The 20404-nt window shown below is 37.6% G+C and overlaps 1 protein-coding gene across 1 annotated transcript; it reads left to right on the top strand.

Annotated features, from left to right (window-relative positions):
• Positions 1 to 1431: 1431 nt before the first annotated feature.
• Positions 1432 to 19803, top strand: LOC121985891 (lecithin-cholesterol acyltransferase-like 4). Its single transcript, XM_042539601.1, has 11 exons — positions 1432 to 1889; positions 4523 to 4614; positions 4763 to 4881; positions 6385 to 6520; positions 6636 to 6687; positions 7149 to 7249; positions 8566 to 8748; positions 15454 to 15611; positions 18266 to 18320; positions 18956 to 19009; positions 19261 to 19803. The coding sequence occupies exons 1-11, from the start codon at positions 1649 to 1651 to the stop codon at positions 19660 to 19662; spliced, it is 1593 nt and encodes a 530-aa protein (XP_042395535.1). The 5' UTR covers positions 1432 to 1648; the 3' UTR covers positions 19663 to 19803.
• Positions 19804 to 20404: the final 601 nt, after the last annotated feature.

The raw sequence follows: 20404 nt of genomic DNA, 5'->3' as shown, positions 1-20404 counted from the left end.
TGAGCCAATCCTACTAAGGAGTCACATTGTGCTCGCATGGTCGAATGACTAGATCCAGCAAGTTGAGTAGTCGCACGGTCAGATTGCCCGAATAGGGCCTTAGCAAGGCTGAGTCGCCTCGCTAGGGCCACCACCGCGTGGTTAAACCGAGCAGCCATGGCTGCCATTGCGCTAAGGAACATTTGTTTGTTTAAATAAAAAATATATTTTAGAAAAGAAGTTTGTCTTTTAATAAATTCGAATAACGGTACGCCCATTGAAAATTCGAAAACTAAATGCGCCCTTTTGGAAAATGTTCAAAAAGTTTAGAAAAGTGAAAATATAGTTGTTTTCAGTATTAAAAAAAAAAAGCAGAATTTATATTGCCTGCCAGTTGCGACGCATGCAGGGTGGTTTAATCAATCTGCCACTTGGCATACGCCCAGTCATTAACAATCTACGTGTCTGCGGCATAGCGTTGCTATGTTACGCACGCACGTGGCGTTCCCCCACGCATGCACGCACGCATTCTCACCCTGCATTATACATCTCCTCACTTTACGTACGTATATATATATTATACGGTCGCGATCTACTCCCAAATACAGTTGTGAAATCGCCAAGCGAGCTTGCTATATACAGCCATGGGGGTGAAGAAGACGACAGCAGCCTGCGCTCTCCTCATTGTCCTGCTTCTCCTTGCTACTGGTAACTATACTAATGAATAATGATCGATCAATCTCTAACCACTACTTAGTTTTCCAGCACCATGTATTTCTAAGCTTCTGCTTGAATCTTACGTAGATGGAACTGGAAAAGGGGCCGTGGAAGCAATCTTCCATCACCATTGCAAGACACCGAGCCGGACGTTCAAAGGCCTCTGTGTCTCCGATAGCAACTGCGCGCAGGTGTGCCGAAGCGAGGGCTTCCCCGGCGGCGACTGCCACGGCGTTCGCCGTCGTTGCATGTGTTGCTGACTACCTACTTCTGTTTTTCTAATAAGCCAATCAGCTTACTTGTACGCTGACGTTTGCATGAATAAATCCTAAATTATTATGATAAAACAATATTATCATAATAATTATATATTTTGGCTCTTCGTTTGACGTTTTGAATAAAAGCCAGTGACGGACACGTTTGCATTTACGTCAAATTTAGATCACACGACTATGGGTGAACCTTACTAAATCCGATCGAAGTGGGACCCAAGATGGTCTTCTCACCGACGTTATCCGAGTCGTGGCTGACTTCGCCGACGACACCTGCAGTACCGACTACCGAACCGCCACGATGTTGGCGGTAACATTACCGTAAGTGCCGGCACCCAAAGGTGGTGTGCCGTAAACGAATCGACGAGAATATCGAACGGCTGTAATTAATTCGAAAATTTTCTATTATTATTATTATTATTGTATATCTCTTTAAATAGTTTTTATCTTACGTTTCCCCTGCGGAGGGGAACTCCGAGCCAGATTGCTTTTCGTCCCCTCTCTCCTCTCGTCGCATTTCTTCCTCGGAACCCTAATCTCGCCTTAATACTCAATCTGGATTCGTGAAATTGTCTTTGATCTCTTATCTTATCTCGATATTGGTATCCTTTTTCAATTTTCGCCACCGGTTGGTTCTGTCTGCGAGTCTACCGTTCTTTAATCTTGTTGGCTTGGTGTCCATGCGAATGACGATACTGGACGAACTTATTCGGTCGATCGAGTTATGGCTGAGGCTGGCCAAGGAGCAGGTGCCTCTGGTGGATCCTAACCTCGATCCTGTTCTGCTGGTTCCCGGGATCGCAGGGTCGATCCTGAATGCCGTTGATGATGATGGGAAGGAGGAACGGGTGTGGGTGCGAATTCTTCGTGCCGAGCATGAGTTCCAGGAGAAGGTCTGGTCGCATTTTGATCCTGCCACAGGTAAAGCGTTGATTCCCCGCCCCTAATCCTTCCAGCTTTTCCGGCTTCACGTTATGGGGGTGTCCTTCTCTTTCGATAACTTTTGTGTTTGCTGATGCTTTTTGAAATTTACTTTTTTAATGATCTAGGATGGTTAAAATACAATGGTTTATATGAGTGAGTGATTTGTGGTTTATATGAGTGATTTGTTCTCAGTTATTTGATGTTGCTCGGATTGACTTATGCTATAATTGAAAAAACATTCGAGTTTGTAAATACCTCAAAAAAATATATCCAGACTCCAAAATTATATCTGACTAGTTTTAGAAAGTTGAGTAGTCTGTGGAGGGAACGTGCAGTTTTAAAATTTTAGTTCCACGCCGCATGTTGCCCAATTGCAATTTTCCATAACTAGAGTTGTTTAACTAATTTTATGAATTGAGTAATTTATGAAAGGGAACGATGGAAAATCAACTTTATGAATACTTCATGATTGAATGAAATAGCAAGACTGAAGATTGATCACGTAAAAATGTGTCTTTCATATTTTTGCCCAATTGAATTTAGTATTGGATATTTATGATGTTATAATAGTGTATAGAGTTTGGGACTAGATCTATACAGCCGACTTCAAATGGTTATCTTGATTGACATTCTATGAGTTAGATAACTTGAATCTATTGGCATGCCAAATATTTCAGACACTAGTAATTCCTGTCTGAAGTACGGAAAAAAGTTTGAGTTGCATTGGACCTAGATGATCATCATAAAACTATGTTGAATCTCATACAAATGAATCTTAATTGCACTTACTGCATGGTAAGGTGTTACCCTGAAATTAGCACCACATAGAGCTCAATAGTAAGATTAAAAATAACAGCTTTGTAAATTGTAACCATCACTGAAGAGTTAAGAGACACAGCAAGTAGTAGTTGTTTTTGCTGAATGCTGAAATTTGAGACATGTAAACTATGGAGTTTTCATGTTTAGCACCCTAAAAATTCCGTAGTTTCTGTATAATGATAAGATAGTAAGAGTTTGTTTGATTCAACGACCTTTTTTAAGATTTCCTTTTTTTCGTCAAGATTCTTGTTGGCCTTTAGAGGAACTACAGCAGTGATATTTAAGGTCACAATAAGTGTTAAAAAATATATAATTTTAGATAAAGATTCCATTAAGAATTATTCATGGTACTTGTGCTGCCATGGATCATTCATCTTTTTTAGTCAATGTGCTCAGTTTTGCAGACTATTTCTTTGTATATTTATAAGCTTCAGTTTCCCAGGTTGATTTCTTATCGCAACCTTATGGTGTTGAAAGTTGAAACCATGTCAAATATTACTGTTCAAAATGTTCCTGATGTTTTGTGTAAGCTAGATAGCATTGGTTACAATATGGTAGACGGAACTATTCCATATACTCGTCTCAAATTTATTGAGAGTGAAACCTGGTTCAATTGTTAGGATGTTCCATGGCTACATAGTTGGCCAAGTTTCAAGTGAAAAAGACCTCTTTGCTATGTGAGGATTAGGATGCATGCATTTACCCTCTAGATAAGCCCTTTTTTTTGGTGGAAACTAGCATGATTTTAGTAGCTCTAGTCCCTTGAGTGTAAGATATGGATCTAACTGCAACTAACAATGAGAACATCAATATCTAGAATATCGGTGCAATCAAGAGGTAGCTATGAAGGAACCCGTTGACTTTGTCATAATTTGACTAGTCTTTATGTGGGTATCCAATTTTTTATTTCTTAGTGAATCATTTAATGTCTTATAAGGGTCATTATTTACTGATTGAAGATCGTACCTGGGAATGTGAAGAGTCCCATAGATTCAAATCGCAAAATGGAGTGTAAAATCATAAGATCTTAAAATTTCAAATAAAATATTTTAGAATTATATTCGACTTTTATAATTTATCTTATTTATTATCTTTCAATATATTATGCTAATACCAACTTTTCTAACACTATGCTTGCTGTGTCGTGAAGCATGAATAAAATTATTTATATTATAAATATATGAATAATATAATAGAATTCATAGTATTCCATTAGTTATATAGTAAATAACAACAGTTAAAATGAATCATAGTTATAAAATTTAATGATAATTATAAGATGGATGATAATGACAATAATTAAAAACTATTGTTCTACTTGAGAGTTAAAAAGATTCTTTTATAAGAGTTAAAAAGAATCTTATATAATTGAAACTTTTCTCGAATTGTGAACGGCAAGAAAAAATATTTGCTATAATGAATAGCAATTTTTAAAATATCTAATTGAATTCAATTATATTCTATCAAGATATTTAGTCATGATTGTTGGAACTAGGATTCTATGTAGGAATCAATAAGCAAACACAGGATTGGATCATAGGTCCATACGATCCTAACATAATTAGATTTGGATTGTTTAGCTTAGTTTGGATTGAAGACTGTAGCATTTGGATCATGATCTTAACTAACATGGATTCAAACACTGTTAATAACAAAAATAAATTTGAGCAATGATGTTACTTTTTAAAAAAGGAAATTGTGTTAGCAATTGGCATTTTAGGTGATTCGATAGTTAAAAACTGCCAACATTATGGTTACAGATAGTAAGTTTTTTCTGTTGACTGACCTCTATATTGCTGGTTCATGTCCAGGTAAGACGGTTTCCTTGGATGATAAAACAAGAATTATAGTTCCTGAAGATAGATATGGATTATATGCAATTGATTGTTTGGATCCAGATATGGTAAGCAAGTCTTCAGTCCTTGTGATATTCATAATTCCTAAATAGTTAATAAGTTGATAATATGATGGCAATTCTTTATTTCTTCCCAATAGAAGTCATTATTGATTTAAGTTTATCTTTCCTGACTTCAAATGCTTATTCTTTACAGATTGTGGGGAGGGATGGGGTTTGCTATTATCATGACATGATACAGGAGATGATTAAGTGGGGTTATCAAGAGGGCAAAACTCTTTTTGGGTTTGGATATGATTTTCGCCAGAGTAATAGGTAACTAATGTCCTACATTCTTCTCACTAATCCCTTTGTTATTACTCTACTATCACATCGTTTCTGTATGATTTTCACTATTATGCTATTTGCACAATCATTTTACAATAGATAGGCTTCTTACTTTCAGTGTTCTTATCTATTAAAGTTGTCATTGCTGTTTGAGTTCTGTATCTTTATTTCCTCATTTCTTACGTCCACATTCATCCTTTGGACATCTCAAAAAGTGTGGGATCTGTTCAGCCGACCATCTTGAGGATTCTAGAATTTTTCCATCTTCCGAAGTGGGCACAACGAAGCCCTCCGTTACCGAGAGCCACATATCAATCTCAGTCATGAGGCAGTGATCCATAAGGCAAAGTTGTTTCCTTCAAAATAAGGCGGTCTTGTAGTGCTATGACCCTCTTTCAAAGACATATTTGCAGCTGGAAACTTTTGCTCTGGATGTGAGGCCTCCGATTGATTGGACCAATCAATTGACGAAAAACAGAAGGTTTCTGAATCAATTAAGCAATGGCCAATCGATTGGTGATGCCTCACCAATCAATTGGGATTCAAGATGGAATAATCTCAACCGTTGATCTAGAGTTAGTGACCATTCAACAGATAGTCAAACAGTTAACAATCGATTGGTGGCGACAAAAAGCAGAGAAACAACCCAATTATGAGGTGTTTAAACGAGGGCTTAGGGCACGAGATGAAGTTATTGTTCTTGCAATTCTCCTGCTCAAAATCAGTTTTAAGCTCTCATTTGCAACATCCTCAAGCAACCAAAAGGAGAACCGAGCTAAAGTTGTTATCTCTTTTATTTCCCCTCTTTTGTTGCTTCTTCATCTTTGTGAGAGTTGTAAGCTGGTGTAATCGTGCTGGAAGAAGGTTTCTCCGCCTTTGGGTTTTGTCCGAGAAGGAGAAGTTTTAGTGGAAGAAGAGAGCTAAGTGTGGACCGTTGGCTTAGTGGCCTCAAGGAGGTGGACACCAAGTAAATCAAAGATGTTAGCATTTTGTTGGGCTTTGCTTCAAATTCCGATGCAAATCAAAATCTGAGGAAGAGAAGCGAGCCCGAACCCCCCCCCCCCCCCCCCCCCCCCCCCTCGTGTGGGTCCTAACAGGATTGTCATTAGCTGATTTTGATCCAACTCGACCTATTTGGATGAGAGTTGTCTTATTGTACAAGCTATGCTTACACTGTATCTTGTTCTCATTGATGCAGTTATAGTTAACTTCTATCAACTTGACTTTAAAACATTGGCATAACTAATCCATTTGTCATATTTTTTATGAGGATCATTCGTAGTAGTGGTTTTTGATGATTTTGAACATTGAGATTTTTACAAAGGAAAACTAGCTACTTCAACTAAGAGTGAAAATAGAAGGATATTGGAAATGCATTAGTGATTGCGCAATCAAACGCATGCTAGCATGATAATTTGTTTAAGGGGAAAACATCAATATTGATTTTATCTAAGGGTTATTTGTACAACTTATTTGCATGCTTCGTTGCAGATTTCAGGACACTCTTGACAAGTTCTCTGCGAAGCTAGAATCAGTATATGTCTCATCTGGTGGAAAGAAGATGAGCATTATAACCCACTCTATGGGAGGGCTGCTTGTGAAGTGCTTCATGAGTCTTTACAGTGATGTAAGAATACTTTGTATCATTTATCATATTCTTTTCTTGTGCAATTTTCTTTCTCTTTTTTCACATCGTTGTAGCAATTATTTATGGATATTTTATTATTTGTGTGATGTTCTAGATTTTTGAGAAATACGTAAAGGGCTGGATTGCAATTGCTGCACCATTTCAAGGTAATTTATTTAGACTTCTACTATTACACTTTTCACAGAAGAGGAAAGAATGAAGAATTTGAATTTTAGGCACTCAGGTACTTTTAGTTTAGATGCATGGAGCGGTAGCTTATTTGTGAAAATTGAATTTCAGGAAGCTCATATGGTTTATTTTCAGTCAAACTAGCACTTATTAGAAGATAGCAGTTTTCTTCTCACTTGCCCTTTTCATTTCAATTGTCTTCACGATAAGATGTGAGATATTTTAATTGCTTCTGTTTTCTGAAAGAAGTTAAATTGAAAGAAAGATCCAAACTTATTACGAGTTTAGAACTTAAGATATTCTCAAGATGGAAAACACAGTTTTTTAAAAGTTAAATGTTCATGAACGTTCCCATAATATTGAGATTTTGTGGTAGAACTACATGAGTATTCTTACTTTTAGAAGATGTATATGTGTATTTTATTCTCAATTTCAACAGGGGCACCTGGATACATTACCACCAGTCTCCTAAATGGTATGTCCTTTGTAGAAGGTTGGGAGGGGAATTTTTTCATCACCAAATGGAGTATGCAACAACTGGTATATTTTTTTTCAATAGTTTGTTTATTTTTCATTAATGGATGTTAACAATCATTGTTCCATGGATCAGTGGATATCATTATTTATGATTGAATGTTTAATAGTAAAATATCTCTTTTATTTTCTTCCTCTATTGATGAACTCATAGTCAAAGAAAATTCAATTTTGATGAATATTATTCCTGTTACACCAGCATGCATTCAAATCGGCCCATAATAAGTCCTTACAGGCGTGTGCATTTAGAACAACTGGACTGGTCTTTGTTAATGGGGCATTTGGGTGGTGAATTAATTTCTGCATTTATTAGCTAATGTAGCCTGGATTGGATGAATTTTGTTGTTGTGATACTGTATTATAATCACAATGATATGAAGAGTTGCATAGGTTTTTGTCTTGAAATTTCTGGTATATAACCAGAGAAAATTGATCATTTTTCTTTTACAATTTATTTGAGAAAGGGGAAGGCTAAGGGACAGGATGCCTTTTATATAATACTATAAATGGGAGTTATTTCCCATTTAGTTAAGGAGGGTCCCAAAACCAGGATCTTGGCAACAACTTTTAATGTCTTCACCAAGATTGTAGAATACACATCTCTATCCAAATGTGCATGGAGGATTAAATCCTAATTGCAATTTCTCTTCTACTTTTGTACACCATAAAAGCTTTTTGGTTCTAACAGTGACGCAATGTGAGTTTACATGAAACTTGACTCTTCTTTCTCACTTTCTTTGCTAAAATTGGTTATTTGGTATCAGATTATTGCTCAAAAAACTAAGGTACATGCAATTTATGTACAATTGATGTTAAGCTAATTACAACTCATTTAAAAGGTTCCTAGGGATATAAAGGTTGAAACTATAGAAAGTGTTTAGAGCATTCTATTGCTCTTAGATTATCTCCATCTTGGTTTTGTTAGGTTCTACCTATTAAGGACAGAAAATTATCTGAGAACCATTTTTGAAAAGAAATGTATATGCAAAAAAAACTTTATTAGGTCTATCCCTGCATTTCTTTGACGGCATTATTTTACTGTATAAATAATCACTAGCCATCTTTACTTGGGACCAGATTCAAGCATACCTGACTCGACTCACTGAATTCTATGCGATATTCAAATTCATTTCCTTTTTGCATTTGTTATTGGTAACTATTTGAACGTTGAATACTTCTGAATTAATAGAATATTTTTTGTATTTGACACCACAATAGTTTCATCTCGGTGATCATGTTATTTTAATCTCCTTTATTTGCTAGTTATCTTTCATGAAATTCATGTCTATATATTTTACTGGCCATGAACATTTCTGTTTCAGCTTATTGAATGCCCTTCCATATATGAGTTGATGGCACGTCCCAACTTTAGTTGGGATGTTGTTCCTCTTTTGCAATTATGGAAGGAGAAGCATGATGATTCCGAAACACCTGGTACATTGCTGGAGTCTTATGAACCTCTTGAAGCTATATCTTTGATTAATGAAGCTCTTGCAAAGAATACGGTAAGCAATGAATATCAATCAGATTGTATGTGCACTGTGCAGTAATTTGTTTCCTGTACAACTTTACTGAATGGAGAGTAGGGGATAATCAATCCTAGCTGAACCTATAAATATGGGAGAGCAAAGAGAAGCGAGTAGATTCATGTTCCTCTTACTCGGAGGAATGATAAGATTAAGAGAACCAGGTTCAAATTCCAAATGGGATGAATATTGAGAGATTGACTTCTGTGTGTGCATAAGTTATGCTTCGGATTTTTCCTGTAGGCGAACTAAGGGGGGGAGGCCGTCTACCTCCCCCGGGCAAAAAAAAAAAAAAACAAAACAAAGACAAATCATCATTATTAAGCCATATTTGTCCCAAGTATATGAATTTTATCTTAGTATTGTTATTTCTCCATTGAGCTCTATGCAATATCGGGTAATATTCAAATTAATTAATTTTTTTTTATTACATTGAATTTTGGTCTCCCTTTATGCTTAAACCATTTGACTATGAGTTTTTTTCATTGTTTTTGAACATATGCATGTCATCTCAAAAAATTTTTAATTTTTTTATATCATGTATTGAAGGTTCACGTAATTGTTCTCGAATATTTGTAGTTTTTTATTTTACTTCTAGTAACTACATACATGAAGGGGAGCGTGTGACTTGCGGGTCACAAGCTCGAGTTGTAAAAACAACCTCTTACAATACAGGGTGAGGCTGCATATAATAGACGCTTCCTCGGACCCCTCATTGGCGGGAACTTCATCCGCTAGGTTGCCATGAACTCCATAAATCCATATTGCATTCTGATCTCTATTGCATTAACTTTTTTTTAAGATGTTAGTTTGCAACAATCCTACACGTTGATGCAAACAAGGCAGATTGTACCACAGATTATGAATCTTTTTTTTAACCTAAGCAATACACGAGGAACATGCAAGACAACTCTAAAAGGTCTTTTCTATTTTGACTGTTTTTTTCTTTATTCTATACCTTCATTGATATCTTCAGTTTGTTAAATAATAGTCCTAGATATTGAAAACTCTTATAGGAATTTCATGTTCATCCATATTAACTTACCTTTGAGCTCTTATCTTCTTACTTATAAAACATATTCATATATTCACGGAAATAGGTACATATGTATAAAAACTGATTTGAGAGGTAAAAACTCTCAAACCGCATAACAAGCATACAACCATCATGAGTTTAATCCTCAAAAGATGAGGTAAACTCACCAAACAGCCCACTCTCATGTCTCATGATCAACACCCTTGAGCACATGTCACTCAATGTGGTGCACTCACACTTGCATGCAATCAAACACAACTCCACATCCACTTGAGCACATGTCACTCAATGTGGATCATTCACACATGCACTCACTCACAATCCACATCACAGTACACGTTCATATCACATCACATATACACTTAAACTCTCTTTTGCATGTAGATAAACAAAACAAAACAAAACAAAACATGCATCAAAACAAGGTACCCAATCAAACACGTTGACCAACCAAGCTTTCCAAGCCTTGCATGAGTGTGAAGCAAGCTCCCAAGCCATCACGCCAAGCTCCACACAGCTAGCTTCATATAGAAGTCCTCATCAGCAAGCAAACTCCAAGTGCAATTGTCAAAATATCAAGCTTCGGACACCAAGTGCAGTGGGCTCAAAAATTCGGACAGCTAGTGCTTTGAGCACCAAAATTCGGACAGCATCTAACACCTCCCATTTCCTTCAGTACAGTCAGCTTCATACCTTCAAACCCCCTCCAACAATAGCTTATAACCTGCAAATGAAGAGCTCTATGGAGGTTTTAAGTCTACAAACCGATAGGTATGTATTTGGACCTTCCGAAATAGCCAATTCACATCCGGTGCAATGCCTTGATACCGGCACGTATTTCTAGCTTCCCATATGTAATAGATTGAGCTAGAGATGCCTAGATGCCGGGCCTTCGCCTTTCTTCCACCACCCTTGTAATGCCTTCCAAAAATATGATGCAACTCCTCAAAGGACTTGAAGTTGTACTTGATCTCCAACCATCTCTTTACCTTGCTCCAAAGTTCACAAGCTATCGGGCATTGAAAGAAGAGATGTTGATTTGTTTCATCTTGTTGATGGCACATGTCACAATTCTTGTTTGGCTCATACTCCATTCTATCCTTGGTTCTCAATCTCCCATGAGCTAGCATCCATAATGCGAAGCGGTGTTTTGGCATGATTTCCGGTCTCCACACCATGGATTTCCATGGAACCTCCGGCTCTCTTGGCATGAAGAAAGTGTATGCATTCTTAACTCCACTTTGTGCCCCAACAAACCATTCCATCATCCTCATATTTGCACTTCCAACGCCACTAGAGGTTCTCAAGATCTTGTTCCGAATTTCTATAAGCCTCTTGATCAAAGGGGAGTCCGAAGCCTTGTTTTCCCATGCCCAAAAATCTGCACCTTTTACATAATGATGATGCACCCAATTTATCCATAAAGAGTCCGTTTTGGACTGAATATTCCATAAGATTTTGCTCAACAAAGCCTCATTCCATGCAAGAAGATCCCTAAGACCATATCCTCCATCTTGTTTAGGTAAGCAAATTTTTTTCCAAGATATGGGAGGACATTTGGAGGACCAAACAAATGTACGGCAAAGTGCTTTGATCTTGTCTACAACTCCACTAGGAATTGGAAGCATAGAGAGCCAAAAGCATTCCATTCCTTGTAGGACCGTACCTATCAATTCCAATCTTCCGGCATAAGACAAAGTATGTTTTGGCCACGCATTTATCTTCCTTGTGATAGCCTCTAAGAGCGGTCCATAATTTGCAATCCTCAATTTTTCCGCCGCCAATGGAATGCCCAAGTATCGGAAAGGGAAAGAACCTTCTTGGAAACCCAAAAAATCAAGAATTTGTGCCTTCACTCTTGCTTCTACACCGGCCATGAAAATCTGCGTTTTTTGTGGATTTGCCTTTAGTCCCGAAGCTTTTCCAAAGAAATCCAAGCAATCCGCTAAGTGTTGTGTAGAAGAAGTATCCGCTCGACAAAATAGCATAAGATCATCCGCATAAACTAGGTGAGTAATGCCCACCTCCTTGCACATTGGATGGTAATGAAAAGATGACAAACTAGAGGTAGCTTTGAGTTTTCTTGATAATACCTCAATACATAATCCAAACAATAGGGGAGAGAGGGGATCCCCCTGTCTAAGTCCTCTTTGCCCACTGAAGAAGCCATAAACCCCACCATTAAGAGAGATTGAATAAGAGACCGTTGCGACACATTCCTTAATCCAATTGCAATATTGTTGGGGAAAACCAAAACCAACGAGTGCCGACATAAGAAAATCCCAATCCACCATGTCAAAGGTTTTTTCCAAGTCAACTTTAATCATGCATCTAGGAGAAATTCTCTTCCTTGCATATTTCCGAAGCAATTCTTGGGTCAAGTATATGTTGTCGCCTATGGAGCGCCCCTTTATAAACGCTACTTGAGCCGGATCCAATAAGAAATCCATAACTTCTGATAACCGGGCAGCAAGTATCTTTGAGATAACTTTATAAAAGACATTGCAACATGAAATTGGCCTATAGTCCGCTACCCCCACCGCATGGTCCCCTTTTGGCACAAGAGATATCAAAGAGTGGTTCCATTGCTTTAGTAGTTTGCCACTATGAAAAAATTCCTGCACAGCTGCAATAAAATCATTACCAATAATATCCCAAGATGAGGTAAAGAATTTCGAACCGTAGCCATCCGGACCCGGGGTTTTTCCACACCCAATGTCATGCAAAGCGGCTTTTATCTCTTCTAGCGTGACCGGCTTGCTTAGGTTCTCAGTTTGCCCCAAAGTGAGCTTCCTTCCGGTGATCTCATTGCTGTCCAAAAAAATATTTGCCTCTTTTTTGCCAAGTAAGCCATGAAAGTAGTCAACAAATTCCAACGCAACTTCACCAATAGTTGTGGTTTGGTCCCCATTCCTTTTCTTGAGTGTGATGATTGCATTCCTCTTATTATTCCTCTTCACCACATCATGGAAAAACTTTGTGCATTTATCCGCACTCTTCAAGTATACATTCTTGGCCCTTTGTTGGTAGAATTGTCTTTCCGCTTCGGCTAAGAGATTTGCTTTCTTCCTTATGTGAGTATACCCCATAGGAGTTGGGCCACCATCTAAAATGCTTCTTTGGACCTCCTCTAATTCTTCTTTTGCTTTCTTTGCCTTTTCCGAAATGTGCCCAATTTTGTTCTTGTGTAGCTCCCTTAAGCACCTTTTCAAGCGGAACATCTTTGCCTTGAGGATATATTGAGCTTTACCTTGCATAGGGGCTGCCCAAGAGTCCTTCACAATCTTCTCAAAGTCTTCGTGTAGTGTCCACATGTTGATGAATTTAAAAGCTCTATTCGGGGGCCGGTCTTTGGCCAAAGTGTGCATAATAGTACATGAGTGGTCCGAGAGACACCCCGGTGCCGTAAACTCCGCATATGCATCATAATCTGCCATCAACCAAAAGGAATTAACCAAAGCTCTATCTAGCTTGCAAGAAACGTTACCATTAGACCATGTAAAGCGGCATCCAATGGAACGAAGATCCACTAATCCACAAGCTTGCGCAAAAATCTGCATGTCTCTCATCTCATGATTTGTGACCGGAGCACCACCTTTCTTTTCATCAATAGATAGAAATGAGTTGAAATCTCCCATGACCATCCAAGGATCAGTAATAATATCCCCCAACTCCATAAGTGACTCCCATAGAGGTCTTCTTGTGACAATTGAATGAAGTCCATAAACAAAAGTTACAAAGAAGCTCCTGCTAGAGATGCGACATCGAATATGACAATGTATATATTGATTCGTGGTCATAACAATATCCATATCAACCTTATGCAAGTCCCAAAGAAGAAGTATGCGGCCATTATTAGAAAAATTAAAGTTATGTGCATGCCCCATACCTGAGAACCTCCTTTGTAATATAGGATTTAGTGCCTCTTCCTTGAGTTTCGTTTCGATTAACGCCATAACTTGAATGCCTTTTTGCTGAAGGAGATGTTGCACCCCTCCATGCTTTAGAGGCTTGTGAAAGCCTCTAATGTTCCAAGAGGCAACCTTCATTTGTGACCATTTCGGGCTGCTCGCACCCGTTGTCTTGTGCCAATCGTAGGGGCCGGTGTACTACTAGCCGTATCTCCACTAGTAGATGATGTAGTAGTAGGCAATGAGGAAGATGTAGATGCCTCCGATACTGTATGAATTGTCTCACTTGCTGCCCTATTTTCATGTGATGCCGTGGAGGAAGAAGTAGAGGCGGAGGAGGATGAGCTCCCTTCACTTGAAGTTATCGACCGTTGGACCACATTTGATGGCTGCACTTGCACATTTTCTCTCGGCACCTCTTCATTTGCTTCCGCCTCTCTAGGGGGCTGTTGTTGAGGCATATGACCCTCTCCTTGATCAGCCACACAATTAGGAGGAATAATATCCACCGGTATAGGGTTCGCAACGACAATTGCAAGCTCTTGTTGTTCAACCGGCACTTCAACATTCGGTCCTTGTCGCATAGGTCGCCATTGTTGCCTTGTAGGATTATTATATCTTGATCTTGCTCTCCCACGACCCCTAGCTGATTTAGATCTTGTTCTCCCATATCTTTGCACGTTTGGATCAGTTTGGGGATGGTTTGGTTGCTGCCCCACCGGTGTGCCTTTTCCACGGCAATTTCCCGCTAGATGACCCAATCTATTGCATGTTTGACAAAAATCCGGCACCATTTCATATACGATCTTCAAATCCACTTGAACTCCAGTAGGTAGGGTGATAGGGACCTCATGAACACGCTCGCCAATAGCCGGAATCTCTACCATAAGTCTTGCATACTCCAACCGTTCCCTTGTCATAGTCAAATTATCCGTGTACAACGGTTTGCCAACTTCCGATCCAATTTTGCTTAGCACAAATTGGCTCCAACAATCCGGTGGAAGGCCATGAATTTGAATCCATGCCGGCACAAAGCGTCCATCTTCATCAAATAGAAAACACTTGGGCATAATCTTCAAGAACATCGGAATACCATAGGCAAAGTAAGGACCTCCTTGAAGAACATTTTGGCGATCCTCTTCTTTATCAAATTTGAACACTACCCATCCACTCTTGTGTAGGAAGAATTTGTGAGGTGTCTTCCATTGGGAACCAATATATCGAACTCCATCTTTACCCGGATGACGACCCATGAAGCATCCAACCAAACAAAACCCCATTGCATCCTCCACGTTGTCTATGTCTTCAAACTGGATGGCTATTCTTTCTCCTTTTGCTTCGTACTGATCTAGATTCATAGCGAGCTTAGTTTTGCGATTATTCTTGAAGAGTCCAGCCCAATCTTGCTTCTTTGGTGGCTGATTAGTCGCCTCCTTGTTCACCTCATCATTCCCTTGGCCCGGCAAGTTGTTTGGCGCCGGATCTTGGTGTTCTTGCTCCTCCGGCAAGGTTCCCCTCTCCTTCATATATTCAACTTCTGTTATACTTGGTCTTAAAAGTTTCGGATTTTATTAAATTCATTTGTATAGATGCTAGGTGAATGAGTGTTTATCTAAGGTATAGTTCAGTGAAAAATTGTGCTATTGTATATAACACCTACTGAAAATTTAAATGGCTATTAAGAATTTTTTTTCTTTCATTTATTCAAATATATTTTCTTGACATTGCATGTAGCAGGTTTCATATGGAGACATGCAGGTTCCTTTACCGTTGAATATAGAGATTTTGAGATGGGCAAATGAAACTAGTGAAATTTTATCACGTGCTAAGCTCCCAAACAGTGTGAAATTTTACAACATATATGGGACTCATAATGACACACCACATAGTGTCTGGTATGCTTTTCATTTGATGCCATTTCTGAATTTTTGGTAGGTTTCATAAAGTTTTTATTGTCTGATTTTTTTTTTTTTTTTGCTTCTCTAAGATCTGAAGTTTCAAGTGTTACTATCATGCTCAAAGATAGGTAACTAACATGTACTTCTAATTTGACTCATACACGTGAATTTAAGTGCATATATTTCAGATTTAAGGCCGAGAACTCATGGTTGTATAAATACTTGGATATATATAGGATTTCCCTTTTTTCTTCAAAAATAAATGCACACTAAGCGCCAAATATTCACACCCAAGGTGCAAATTTGTTAGATCGATCCTGATACATATTGCCAAGTTCAGCAGTCAGAACCACTATATCAATTGTGCGAATAGGAAAGATTTAGGACTAAAGCTGTAACGACCTTAGCCAAGTCTAAAATTAACCAAACTGCTGGAATGGTTGTTCAAACTCATGTTAGTTTGTTTTTGCAGCTTGAAGTTGGCTTGTTTGGATGTTATTGAACTCGTAATTCAATCTTGTCTTTATTTTGTTTGATCATTGAAGCTTTACAAAGTTTATTTTGTAAGATTGATAACATCGTGCTTATAAGCTTGATAAGGATTGTCACAACCCCCGGGGCAAGGTTGAGTTGGCTAGTGCGGAGCAGAGTTGCTACCATAGGGCAAGGGTTCGAATCTCGACAAAGTCGAGGGAAAAAAAAGCCCTCCTCCACACTGGTCAACTACAGCTTCTCGATTTACCTCCTCACGTGAGGTCGACCATATGGAGCCACTGGGGTGGCGGATTCCACCTTTTGCTATTATTGATATGGCTTGTCACATGCTTATTTAGAGAAAACATATCATATAAAGATTTTTTTTTTTTTTTTGAGAATGCTTATATACATTTTAACATATCAAGACAATCATATCACAATAAAGATATATCATACATAAAAATTGAACAAACCTATGTGGACAATATTATGAAAAAGATAGGTAGGTAGGACGCGCTAAAAGATAGTTTTTCTTGCTTTAAATTTTTTATAATATTTAATCAAAATATAAGAAACTATTAATCAAAATATTATATCCATGCATTTGGAGAAAATGGATAATGAAGTGAAATATGTACGAAATAGATAATTAGGTTAAAAAAAAGGGTAGCCCGGTGCACGAAGCTTCCGCTATGCGGGATCCCTGGGATGATCCATTGTACGTAGTCTTACTCTGCTTTTTTGTAAGAGGTTGTTTCCAGGATTACTGTTGCACCAAGCCTCCCCTTCAAATAGATAATTAGGTTAATTATAAAAACTTATAATATTTTTATAACATTATCAATTGTAAATTCTCTATGTTGTTTACTTCACTTGGCAAATGTAAATTAACATGGCATCCTATAGCTCATTAATGAACTTAATTATGAACATTGTTCATAGGCTTTGTTCTTGAACATTGTTCACGAACTTTGTTTATTCTAACATATATGTTCAAGCTCTTTTATTTGTTTAGTTTAACAAATTGGTTAAGCCTGGTTATTTAATTGACTTTGAACATGTCAAACGAACATAAACAAACCCTTACCGAGTTTAACATCAAATTTCTTCACAAATGTTTGATCTACTTACCTAGGACTTGCCTGTTTATATATGCTTTGCAGTCCTCAATTTAAAGTCTAGCTTATCTAATTAAGACAAGATCTCAATCAATGACTTTGTTCTCCATAGGCAACTATTCAGGTTCCAGATTTGGATATGCCTGTACTATTGAGTTTCCTTTACTCCTGATTATAGATTTCAGCAACTCTAATTTGTCTTCGTCACCCCATATTGACTATCCTACTGCATGAACTAGGGGTAGCAAAAGGTAGTTTACCTTCAAACTTTTTCACTCCCTGTGCCCCACCCACATGATACATCCAAATCTACAATCATATACGAACTCAACTCCAGTTTAATATATTTATAGACTCTTATATTGAATATACTAACAAGCTGAATCTCTAAAAATGACTTCAACATTTTGTAAATAAATTTTGTCAAAAAGCATGAATGTCGACCTCTAATGATGCTATGACTAATAAAATATTAATATCCATCACACATACACTAAACATACATGATTTTTTTTTACAAATATGTACACATCTGAATGATAACTCATCTCATTCCTGTGACTGGTATTTTCCATTTCACCTAAATATATTTTTAATGAGTACCTGAACCCGATTAAACAAGTTGGGTGTCATTTTTCCTGAAAAAATCCGCCCTGTTGTCATCCCTACTCGGGCATGACTAGGAAGCAACTGTCTTCCAAGTAGCTAGAGTTGAGTTAGCAAGCAATGTTAAGTACTAGCTCGATGATCTGGGTACTATTAAGGGGAACCTTGACCCGAGTAAGGGTACATTTATCTTGCTGAACATTCAATGTCTGTTGTGGTTCCCCATCTTGTTGAAGGATAATCCTCTAGTCTAGGTAGCATTTACATTAATGCTCAGGATGCTACTCTGGGTTGTTAATCATTTTGGTGGAATGAATAACCCTCCAGTCTTAATTATATATTGCCATATATTCAACATCTAAATCAGTGGTCTTAATCTTGCATCTGTAATTTTGTGCAGCAACTACAACTGTTATTTATATGTTTCTGATTTATCTGATCTGCTTGCAGTTATGGGAGCCAAGAATCACCAATTTCAGATGTAGAGCAATTAGTGTCTGCCGAGGTAAATTTTTTCTTGCTGAAATTCTATCTTCAGTTTAACCCTGAGGGCTTTGTATAGATTTGTTCAAAATTGTAAGATACTCGAGCTTACAGACCAGAGTCCTTCAGCAACTGGATACTCAAGCTTGTATGAGTTAGATAATTTGTTGCAAGAACTTATAAATTTGCTGCCGTGTCCCAGTCCCCATTAACAGAATATATGCGCTTAATATTTCGAATCAAGCATCTTCAACTTCACATTGATAGTGAATGTGTAATTAAAATTGCAAACTTGAAGTAATCTCAATATCTGTTGGATAGCTTTGCAATCTTGCTAAGAATCAGTATTCATTGTGTTGGGGTGCTCTTCTATCAATAAAATAATTTCTACTGTTCATCAAATGGTTCTATTTATTTTTTTTCTGTTCTTTTCCTCACTGTCGAGGACCTTTTATCTATGCAAGTCATGCTGTACATTTTTTTGAGCACTTTATTTTTTTCAAGTAATTAATTTTAATGTCTACGTGAGAATTTCTTTACCAGACATTTTGAAGCACACTAATTTAATATGTTAAACATGCTACTATTTGAAAGTTTTAGATTTGTCATTGCAACAAACATTATGCCAAAATATTCATTCACATTGTCGATTTGCAGGCTAAATACATTTGCGTCGATGGTGATGGAACAGTCCCTACCGAGTCGGCAAAGGTTTGTGAACTTATCAACAATGCTGTCCAGTATACATGTTTCTTTTATGCATTGCGTGATATCGAAATATGCAATTTAAGGGACTTGGAAAAATTCAATATGGTCGACAAACTAAGGTAGCTAGAGATATGAAAACACTATTGCTCCTTGGATACTTGTGCTCTAAACTTTTCTGCACTGAAGCTAAATGGAAAGGACTTTTATTTTCTTCTGAGCTTACCAATTGTGCAAGCTTACCTTATATTTTGCAGGCGGATGGCTTTGATGCGGTCGCAAGAGTTGCGGTTCCTGCAGATCACCGAGGAATAATCTACGATCGGCATGTTTTCCGGATACTTCAGCACTGGCTGAATGCAGGCGAACCAGATCCGTTCTACAATCCTCTCAACGACTACGTGGTCTTGCCCACTGCATTTGAGTTTGAGAAGCACACCGAGAAAAGTATGCAGGTGACCACCGTGAAGGAAGACTGGGAAATCATATCGTCGGCAGACGCCAACGAGAAGAGACCAGGTGATCTTCCAGCCATGGTAGGTTCTGTATCCGTGTCGTCCGGTGGGGACAATGAGCGAGCTCAGGCCACTGTTGTTGTGCACCCTCAAAGCCACGTCAGGCAGCATGTTGAAGTCATGGCAGTCAGTGTAACCATGTAAATACTAATTTAATACCAGGAAGGTGAAATATGCAATCTAGTGATAATCCATGTTATATTAAAATAAATCATGTACAAAAATATTTGTTATTTGCTGTATGCATTTGTAACAAAAATAAAATGAAAATTAATTGCTTCTGTATATTTATCACATTAAATTGAAATTGATCAAATACACCATTTGTAAAATCTAAAATCTCACTCTTCCTTCTTAAACCAGTTCCCAAATAATATTTCGAATTATATTTGAAGATGAAAAGGTTATTCAAATGAAGTAAAAGGCAAAATGAAATAGAGATTTAAAAAAACTATGAGATTGTACAAGATTTAAAATTAGAATGTAATTTTAATCAAATATCACAAACCAAAGTCTGAGTTAAATTAATGGTGTATATAAGAGGCTTGCAAATTTGTTAAATTTTATAATGGCAAATAGTTAATTTCATCACCTTAAAAGGATGAATCGAAGATCATTTCACTGCATATGGATATCCCATTTGTTCTTAGAAATGGTGTCAAACAACATCGATCGAGCCAGAGAAGAAAAGCAAGACGAAGAGGAAGAGGAGACAAAGCCCACAGAACACCTTGCCACAACAGTGCTCTTGTCAATCTATAAACACACTTAGCATACAAGTGACCAACCTAATACAATACAACAAAAATATCCAAATTGAACTCATTTTCAAGTTAAAAATAAGTAGAAACAGAGCCAGTTGAGTCATTCCCAACTCTGATGCCAT

This window comes from Zingiber officinale, chromosome 5B (assembly GCF_018446385.1).
Source record: "Zingiber officinale cultivar Zhangliang chromosome 5B, Zo_v1.1, whole genome shotgun sequence".
In the NCBI taxonomy this organism is placed as follows: Eukaryota; Viridiplantae; Streptophyta; class Magnoliopsida; order Zingiberales; family Zingiberaceae; genus Zingiber; species Zingiber officinale.
Note: the sequence above shows the minus strand (reverse complement) of the source record. Positions and strands in the feature narration are given on the sequence as shown.